The sequence below is a fragment of the Eptesicus fuscus genome, chromosome 5, assembly GCF_027574615.1.
Source record: "Eptesicus fuscus isolate TK198812 chromosome 5, DD_ASM_mEF_20220401, whole genome shotgun sequence".
Lineage (NCBI taxonomy): Eukaryota > Metazoa > Chordata > Mammalia > Chiroptera > Vespertilionidae > Eptesicus > Eptesicus fuscus.
In genome coordinates, this window is record NC_072477.1 from 60,005,265 (window position 1) to 60,015,819 (window position 10,555).

General features: G+C 39.6%; 1 protein-coding gene across 2 annotated transcripts in view; it reads left to right on the forward strand.

The window, feature by feature from the left end:
* Nucleotides 1-10,555, forward strand: part of MYEF2 (myelin expression factor 2) — a 36,458-nt gene extending 25,903 nt beyond the window's left edge. For both annotated transcript variants that reach the window (XM_054715537.1, XM_054715538.1), the window contains 3 exons: nt 339-547; nt 627-678; nt 10,101-10,555. In XM_054715537.1, coding sequence (XP_054571512.1) covers nt 339-547; nt 627-678; nt 10,101-10,264 — 425 coding nt within the window. In that variant the 3' untranslated portion in view covers nt 10,265-10,555. The remainder of the gene's footprint in view (nt 1-338; nt 548-626; nt 679-10,100) is intronic.

The window sequence follows — 10,555 nt, forward strand, 5'->3', positions numbered from 1 at the left end:
GAATTTTATGATCAGAGTATACAGTAACTTTATAGAAGTATATGTATATAATGTATTATATACTGGCTAAAATTAACAAATTCAATTAGCCATTAACATTCAACTAACCAAATGTATACCAAATTAAATTCTGTTCCTTGGAAGATTCTTATATTGTGTGTATGAAAGTAATTTTATGCTTACATATTATCTAATTACATAAATTAATTTTTCTCTTCCTTTCTTTCTCAAAAATGATTCTTTCCCTCCTCTTCTCTTTTTTCCTCTTCCTTCTCCTTCTGATTTTAAAATAAAAACACCAAACTTCCAAATCCTCTCATCCCTTCCTGAAAATCCAGGTGGTGGAATGGGTGGCATGAACAGTGTGACTGGAGGAATGGGGATGGGACTGGATCGGATGAGCTCCAGCTTTGATAGAATGGGACCAGGTATAGGAGCTATACTGGAAAGAAGCATCGATATGGATCGAGGATTCTTATCGGGTCCCATGGGAAGCGGAATGAGAGACAGAATAGGCTCCAAAGGCAACCAGATATTTGTCAGAAATGTAAGCAACTAAATATAAAGTATACTTAAAATTATTTTGTGCCTTGTATATCTGTTACTAATACCTTTTTTCATTCTAGCTGCCTTTTGACTTGACTTGGCAGAAACTAAAAGAAAAATTCAGTCAGTGTGGTAAGTATGCCAATGACTGCAGTATATTGATAGTGATTATGGAGGAAAAAGTGATTTTAAACTTTTAAAGACTGTGTTTAGACCTTTACCTGTCCAGATACTTACTCTTGGGTAGTCTACTTTCACTTCAAATAAATTATTTTGCTTTACTCTGACTTATAGTAGTGCAAATTACTACTAAATAACATGATTTAGAGTAGAGCTTGTCATTGTCTCCTGTGGATAAAGAAAATGCTTGGTTTAATACCTGATTATTAAAAGGTTCCTATGTCATGATTGTTCACATTAAAAAGATTTTTTATTGGGGAAATACTAATGAATGGTATATTTATTTTCTTATTTATAGTACAGCACAGTACATTGTCAGCATGACCCAATGAAATGCTGTGACATTTAAATGATAGGAAGTTAATAGATAACCCGTTCTACATAACTTATTGCCTACTTAGCTAATAGCATAGAACCCACTGTCTGGATCTCCTTAGACATAGGTGTATTCTAGTGGCCCTTCTAATTCTTTTATAAACTGTTCTTGGATATAATGATACTACCTATACAACTTAATATGTTCATTAGGTCTGTAGAAGATTACATGGTTTAGTACTTTTAAAAGAGGGCCGTGTGTGTGTGTGTGTGTGTGTGTGTGTGTGTGTGTGTGATAAGAGGATTAGTGTGAGTGGAACAAAGTAACATTTTCTGCTAGTATTTTTCTGTTATTGGGTGGTGTCCTAGAGACTGTAATCACAATAGTAAGCTATATAGTTGGCATATAATGATGAAAAGGGGCTAAACATGGTATATTCAGCCTTTGAGAGTTAATGAAAAGTTAGAAGAGTGTTTGGAATATTACTATAATTTTTTTTTTAAATATATTTTATTGATTTTTTTACAGAGAGGAAGAGAGAGGGATAGAGAGTTAGAAACATCGATGAGAGAGAAACATCGATTAGCTGCCTCTTGCACACCCCCTCCTGGGCTTGTGCCCGCAACCAAGGTACATGCCCTTGACCGGAATCGAACCTGGGACCCTTGTGAGTCCACAGGCCGACGCTCTATCCACTGAGCCAAACCGGTTTCGGCACTATAATTTTTTGAGATCTTGAAGGGGATGAGTTTAATGTTCTCCCATAAAAGTAGCCTGTGTAGCCACTTAACCACAAAGTGATAGATCACTTATGAACAAATTGCTCACTGTGGAATCTATTATCTATTACTAGGGGCCCAGTGCACAAATTCATGCACCTTGAAAGGAACTGTGGGGCCATGAGGCTGTGGTGGACATAGGGTGGGTCTCGGCCCATCCTCCGCGCCCCTGCCTGGCCCCTCCCGCTGCAGTCCCTGGTCTCTCTGCCTGCAGCCCCACTCCCATGTGCTGCCAGCTCCGGCCCCACTCGCACCTGCTGATGGTGCAGAGTGATTGGGGCTAGTGCCAGCAGTGGGTGCGAGCAGGGAGGGCGCCATCAGCGGGTGCGAGTAGCAGCTGCTGTCCTGATCACCCCTCAGAAGCCAGGGGGAGGTGGAGAAGCCCTCAGGGGTGATTGGGGATGGCAGCTGCTACTAGCACCTGCTAACAGTGCCAAACGATTGGGACCAGCACCAGCAGCGGGTGCGAGCAGCTGCTCCCACACTGGTGCTGGCGGTGGGTGTGAGAGGCGGTGGCTGGCCCCGATCACTGCTCAGGAGCAGGGGTAGGTGGAGGAGCCCTGAGGGGCGATCGGGGCCAGCAGCTGCCACTTGCACCTAAGGACGGGGCCAGTGCCAGCAGCAGGTACAAGTGGTGGCTCCGGTGCCAGCAGTGGGTGCAGTGGGTGGGACCATGACACACAGGAGCAAAGAATTTTCAGTAACTACCAGAGGCTCGCCCCGATGACAGCAACTGGCGCCCCACCTTGGTCTGGCCCCCTGCTCACCTGCTCCACCATCCCGCTGCGGCCCACGCCTGCCATGTTCCGTGCTCTGCCACCTGCTCTTGATGCCCGCCATGTTCCACGCCTGTCCCCTGGTGGTCAGCGCATGTTATAGCCACCGGTTGTTCGGTTGTTCCACATTCGGTCTATTTGCACATTAGCCTTTTATTATATAGGGTGTTCTCAGTATTTTATACCTAACTCTACTGTAATAATCTGTTCACATGTTTTCTTCCCTCCTAGGTAGAGGCTCTTGAGGGCTAGAACTCTCTTTTTCTCCTGGTGCCTCTCATTGCCTCAATACATATAGTAAGAGTTTATTAAATGTTTTTAAGTGAGTTAAATATTCTGAGCAAATCTTCGTCTATTTAGTTAGTTACTCATTTATTAAATCTACTAATACTATATTTTTGGCAGTTTGTTGTAATTAGTATTTGAAAAGGCAAACAAAATAATGAATTATCTTCACCTTAAAGAACATTCAGTTTGAGTCCATTTAGGATGTACTTTCGGCCTCATTTTTGATCATCTTTTAAAAATAGTTTATTTAAAGAAGAGAAACTAAACTTTTTTTTTAATAAAGAAAAATTGTTGAAAATGAGTCAACTAGTAAATAGTTCCCACTAAGAGAAAGCAGACTTATGAAGTTGTTTTGAGGTGCTGGTAGTCTTTGCAGGAGTAAGAAGACCTACCAGAATGAGTAAGCAACATCTGGCCATGAGTCTCATAGATTACAGAGGAATGAACATACTAGGGGCTTAACTGAAGTATATCAAGTGAGGAGTAATGGCAGTAGGTATAGATAATCTCTGTTGTAATTTGAGTGAAAAAAAAATTTCCACGTGAGATATGACATTATTTAAAAAAATAGAAATGAGCCCTAGCTGGTTTGGCTCAGTGGATAGAGTGTCAGACTGGGGACTGAAGGGTCCTGGGTTCGATTCCAGTTAAGGGCACATGCCTGGGTTGCAGGTTTGATCCTCAGTAGGGGGTGTGCAGGAGGCAGCCGATCAGTGATTCTCTCATCATTGATGTTTCTATCCCTCTCCCTTCCTCTCTGAGATCATAAAAATATATTTTAAAAAAGTAAAAATGAAACAAAGATAAAGAACAAAGTGGAGCAGACAAATACCAAAATGTGACCCATATTGAGTTGACTGTTCTTTATCCTATCTAGGCAGATTTCCTTTGATGTCAGGTATGAGCAAGGCTTGAAGCAAACTGAAGTTTTTTTGGTGGGCTTCTACCTCAAGTGGTATTGTTTTGACCAAAGGACATCAGCAATTAAAACACATTTTCTGAAAGGAAAAAATAGTACCCAAATCTACATTTACAAAATTTGTATAGCATTTTTGGCAATAAAAAAAAAACAACAGTTAAATTATTATTCTTTAGTTTGTTATTTTAGCTCTATTATTCTGTCCCTTTTGATCAGTCTATAGTTATATCATGAGGACAATGATTTTTATTTTTCTTCTCAATTCTAATTGTAAAACCTGACTTTTATATAAGATAATGCCACATTTAAATAATTTCCTACCATCTTTCTGTTTTTAATCTTGAATTGTATTGATGGGAACAAAACTAAGTTATATAGTACTGCAGAATTAAGTGTCCATCTATCGACAATTGTGGAAATTACCTGGCTTGTATGAACTGAACCATCCATTTTTCTGCTACATCACTTTGTTTTTAAATCTTAAAGAGCTTTTCTTTCTAATCTGGGAAGTTTCTTTGTAACCTGCTTCAAGCCAGCAATAGACTGTTGCAGTAAAAGGCAGGTATTTTTTTTACACCTCCTGAGCCCAAGGCACATAAGTATATTCTCCTGGTTGCTTCCTAGTAAGCGTCTAGTGGTACTCCATGTATCTCCCCCAGACATTATCTGCCAGTAAATGGCACACTGATAGGCCCTCTGCTTATTAAATTTCTATAGTGGTTAATTGTCCTCAATGGAGCAATTACAAAGGCTAAGAAATGTTGTACTTTGGGTTATATTACCCTCAATACAACATTTCTTCAGCCTTTATAATTCAGGAAAAAAAGGTGTTCACATATTTTCAAATATAAAAAAATGAGGAATAACTGAGTATAATAAAATAGGTCTCTTTTATCCTGCCTTATATAATTCCTCAGTGACATTTTAAATAAATTAACTGACCCATTCAGAGTTGGACCCCATTATTAGTTCAGGTTGTGCTAATGAAGTCAAATGGGCATAGTCTTAAATTTGTTCTGTTTTTGTCTATACCCTTTAACTGTACTCTGGCCTTCTGGCTTAGTTTGATGCAGGGCTATAACATTTTAGAACTGCAGTGCCCGTTCTTAGTTAATACTGTTATAAACTATGTAAACAAATATAGCTTTCCCCCCACAAATTTCTATTAGGTAGTTTTCTACCTGAGTATGCTTATTAATTGCGTAGGAAATGGGGACTTGATAGATTTTATTTACTAAAAGCACACGCTTCAAGCATGAATTGTGGACTTTGACTCTAGAAGAACTCAACAGTAAAAATAATATATGAGGAACATTTATTGATATAGGCACTTTATTTGTAAAGAAACACTAAAAATTTTGTGGATTTTTGGGTATCTTATGTCATAATTATTTCTTGTAGAATATTTGATTTTACTTTTTTTTTCCTCCTGTGGTTGTTACAGCCTTGCTTTAGACATAGATTTCATTGAATCATGTATTTATGCTTAATTTGGTCTACTTTTAAATATGCTTTTACATAAACATTTCCCAAACTATCCACCACAAAAAAATTAATAGTCTAGGTTAAATGAAGTAGAAAGTTTTCTTTTACTGAAGGATAAGTCATTTTTATAACTAGTAAAAATATAACAGCAAACATTTGATTATTCTGTGAAACCAATTTCTCATTGCATACTATTTTGTCCTATACATTTGCTAAAATAGTCCTGTTTTTGTTTTTCTTGGAATCACTCAATATATTTGTAGATATTTATGTTACTAAAGGAAGTCCTCAGAGAATGTAAAAGCCAGAGAGGTCTAATTTTAATCAGTTATTTGAAACTAATTTTTTTCTCCTTAAATATTTATCTTAAGACAAGAAAATATCTTAATTGATGTTTTTGTGGGGAAACTTAGCAGACAGTTCTTTATAGTTCTGTGCCTACTGGGATTTATGGAACAGTTTATCTGTGAAACAAGTATCTATAGGCCACTTTCTATATAGCCTGAATGTTAAGTACCTTTGCTAAGAGACCATATAAGGTCAGCAGTTTGGGTGTCTAACTAATCTCTAAACCAGTGGTTCTCAACCTTCCTAATGCTGAGACCCTTTAATACAGTTCCTCAGGTTGTGGTGACCCCCAACCATAAAATTATTTTGTAATGTAAATATCTGTGTTTTCCGATGGTCTTAGGTAACCCTCGGAGCCTAAGACCATTGGAAAACACAGATATTTACATTATGATTCATAACAGTAGCAAAATTACAGTTATGAAGTAGCAATGAAAATAATTTTATGGTTGGGGGTCACCACAACATGAGGAACTGTATTAAAGGGTCGCGGCATTAGGAAGGTTAAGAACCATTGCTCTAAACCAAGTTTCAAGTACCTTTACTAAGAGACCAACTGTATGAGGTCAGCAGTTTGGGGGTCTGAGTAATGATCACTAAACCAAGACACAGTTTAAGCGGGGGGTGGGGGGTGGGGATCTGTCGTGAAATATTGAGACATTTTGCAAGAGATCCTATCTAATAAAAGTAATATGCAAATTAACCATCACTCTGCCACACCCACAAGCCTATCAGGAGCAAGTATGCAAATTAACCCCAACCAAGATGGCTGCTGCCATGGAGCGAGCAGGAGGGAGGCTTGGGTTTCCCCGGTGATGGAGGAAGCCAAGCTTTCCACACACCCTGGCGGGCCCAGGCCTCCACTTAAGGCTACAAAGTTTCAATTATAGAAGATAAATAAATCCCAAAAGAAGTGGCTGCCGCCACAGAGCGAGCAGGAGGCTTGGATCTGCTCCAGGCTACAAAATTTCAATTGTAGAAGATAATTAAATCCCAGATACCAGGGCCTCCGCTTGGGACACCGGAGGGTGTGGCCGGCCTGCAAACAACCACAGGCCCCTCACCCAGGCCGCCCCACGCCCCAAGGGAACCCCCATCCTGATCCGGGACACCCTTCAGGGCAAACCAGCTGGCCCCCACCCATGCACCAGGCCTCTATCCTAGCTAATAAAAGAGTAATATGCAGATTGACCATCACTCCAACACACAAGATGGGTGCCCCCATGTGGTCAAAGATCCTGCCCCCATGTGGACACAAGATGGCCAGCAGGAGAGGGCAGTTGGGAGGGACCAGGCCTGCAAGGGAGGGCAGTTGTGGGCGATCAGGCCAGCAGGGGAGGGCATTTGGAAGGGACCAGGCCTGCAAGGGAGGGCAGTTAGGGGTGACCAGGCCGGCAGAGGAGGGAAGTTGGGGGTGACCGGGCCGGCAGAGGAGGGAAGTTGGGGGTGACCGGGCCTGCAGGGGAGAGCACTTGGGGGGGACTAGGCCTGCAGGGGAGGGGAGTTAGAGGTGACCAGGCCTGCAGGGGAGGGCAGTTAGGGGCAAACAGGCTGGCAGGGGAGCAGTTAGGCATCAATCAGGCTGCAGGGGATTGGTTAGGGGGTGATCAGGCTGGCAGGCAGAGGCAGTTAGGGGCAATCAGGAAGGCAGGCGGGCGAGCAGTTGGAAGCCAGCAATCCTGGATTGTGAAAAGGATGTCCGACTGCTCGTTTAGTGGGATCGGGCCCAAACGGGCAGTCGGACATCCCTCGAGGGGTCCCAAATTGGAGAGGGTGCAGGCTGGGCTGAGGGACACTCCTCCCCTCCCCCCGTGCACGAATTTCGTGCACCGGGCCTCTAGTAAATATATATTTTCCTTTGAAGTTTTAAACATTTCTTGCTTGAGTGAACCTTATTATTGCTAATCAACCTATGGTGAGATACTTATATTAAGAAAAACCCTACATTTTTAGGTAAAATTAGAATGATGACAGACTTTTAATCGTAAAAGCCCTAGAACAGTGGTCAGCAAACTCATCAGTCAACAGAGCTAAATATCAACAGTACAACGATTGAAATTTCTTTTGAGAGCCAATTTTTTTAAACTTAAACTTCTCCTAACGCCACTTCTTCAAAATAGACTTGCTCAGGCCATGGTATTTTGTGGAAGAGCCGCACTCAAGGGGCCAAAGAGCCTCATGTAGCTCGCGAGCCGCAGTTTGCCGACCACAGCCCTAGAAAATTAATCTACTGCGGATTTAACATAAAAAATAAAAATTTTTGTTTTAAGTAGTTCTCTTTAAAATCAATGTAAAGTGCTGCCATTTACCAAGGTATACCTCTTTAATTAAAGTAGCTTTCTTCCAGGTCCCAGCATTCAAGATATTAAGAGGACTCTGGAAATTGCTTTGTATCTATGTTAAAGTTTTTAAAAACAAATTTTCCAGTTTCACTTTATGATGTTTATTAGAAAATGTGATTTCTCTCTCTGTATGTGTATTTTTATGTGTGTATATTTTTAACCAGTTATAGGATAAATATTGTTTGGGTCTATTTTAACCATTATAACTTCTTTCTTTATTTTTTTTTAAAATATATTTTATTGATTTTTTACAGAGAGGAAGAGAGAGGGATAGAGAGTTAGAAACATCGATGAGAGAGAAACATCGATCAGCTGCCTCTTGCACACCCCCTACTGGGGATGTGCCTGCAACCAAGGTACATGCCCTTGACCTGAATCGAACCTGGGACCCTTGAGTCCGCAGGCCGACGCTCCATCCACTGAGCCAAACCGGTTTCGGCCCATTATAACTTCTTAAGGATTAGTCTGTTTTATAACGTTTAGAACACAATTAAAGACTTCCTGCTCTGGTTTACAAAATCATGGTTTGGGCTCAACATGACATTTATTAACATGGGCCATTTAATTAGTTTTGAGTGAAGGAGTAATAGGCTGTCAGTTTTAAAAAATAAAGTTATTGTGTGTTGGGGGCGGGGATGGATGAAAAAACAGTAGGAAAGTACTCCAGGATGTTCCAGATAAGAATCAATCAGATCAATATTTAAAAAAAACAAAACAAAAAAAACCACAAACCTTACTGGTGCATTGAGATTAAAAGTTGTTCCCATTGCCTGAAAAGAGCTTCTGGAATTTTTTGCTAAGCCCTTTGCTTTTACCTCCCTCCTTCTTCCCCCTTTACAGAACTAAATCTGAACTAATATGTCTGGCTCTGATTTTGTTGCCAGTCTAAAATTAGCCCATAGTGATCTGGCAACTAAAGTATTCAAGGGGAGGGAAATATTATGGTAAGTAGTCACACACATCACACTTAAATCTTTGTGGATCGAGTGATCATACATCCCAGGTTGCTTGGGGATAGTCTCACTTTACATGTGTTATATACGCTCTCCAGTGTTCTGGTTTGGATAATAGATCTTTATGGCCACTTTGTATTTTGATAAATGATAATTTACTTCAAATAGAGACTCTAGATTCAGCAATGACACTAACTGTATGGAATAATTGTCTAGTTTTCTTCCTCTTTCTGGAAACTCCTCTGAGGTTCTTTGTGCTCTTACCATAACTGTTTTTACCTTTATTGATTTAAATCTGCAGTGTCTCTTCTATGCCTATTTCTATATATATTTGGTGCCATTCTTACACTTGGAGTTCGGAATGTGATATTGAGTAAATGACTTTGCCACTGTGGTTGAAAAGCAGAGTTAGCGGTGACTTTCGTGACCTGGTAAAAATTAAGTTTCTGGGCAATTGCTATTATTTTCAGGGATCAAAAAGTTGAAATGGAGAATAAAGGGTAAGGGAAAGGAGATTGGGCAGAAAGCAATAATTTTGTCTAAATAGTTTTCTTAAAATTTATTGTTTGTCACCCAGCCGGCATGGCTCAGTGATTGAGCATCGACCTATGAACTAGGAGGTCACTGTTTGATTCCTGGTCAGGACACATGCCCAGATTGTGTGCTCAATCCCCAGTGTGGGGCCTGCAGGAGGCAGCTGTTCAGTGATTCTCTCTTCTCATTGATGTTTCTATTTCTCCCTCTCCCTTCCTTTCTGAAATCAATAAAAATATATTTAAAAAAAATAAATTTGTGGTTTGTCATTGGGCATAGTGACTTGGTGGCATTTTGTGCTAGCTTGTCTTATTGCTATAAATTTTACTTCCAAAACTAAGGATTTAACATAAAAATTATTTTTTTGTTTTAATAAATTATTAAATCCTAAGCAAATTTATTTTAGTCCAATTTTGCATATTCTAACCTGTATATATTTATTACTTTATGTGAGTTCCATTATATTCAGAATATAAAGTGATGTGAATAATGCTTGTATATGTTATTTTTAAATCATTAATGTTTCTAGTCAAGTTACATACCACTGCATTGGCAATGAAAAATTTCAAACCTGTGTAGTTAAATATGGAACCTATTTTAACTGACGAGTAATTCTATAATTTTTCTTATACAGGTCATGTAATGTTTGCAGAAATAAAAATGGAGAATGGAAAGTCAAAAGGCTGTGGAACAGTCAGATTTGACTCCGCAGAATCCGCTGAGAAAGCCTGCAGAATAATGAATGGCATAAAAATCAGTGGTAGAGAAATTGATGTTCGCTTGGATCGTAATGCATAATTTCAAACCACGGTTGGAACATTTTTACATCTGTTTTGCTGAATCTCCTAGTAAAAGTCATTTTTAAGTAATACTGTATGCTTACAAACGTTGTAAAAATGAACTTTTAAAACTCCCACCAGCTTTTAACAGTATAGTGTTAAATATACTGTGATTTTTGTTATCTCAAGTTTGGGTTTTTAAAGACAGCAAATCTGGTCATTCAGTTTAAATGAATGGTTATACTGTTTTTTAATGAAATAAGCCATTTTCATGTTATTTTCAGTACTACATAGTGGGGTTTGTTCAAGT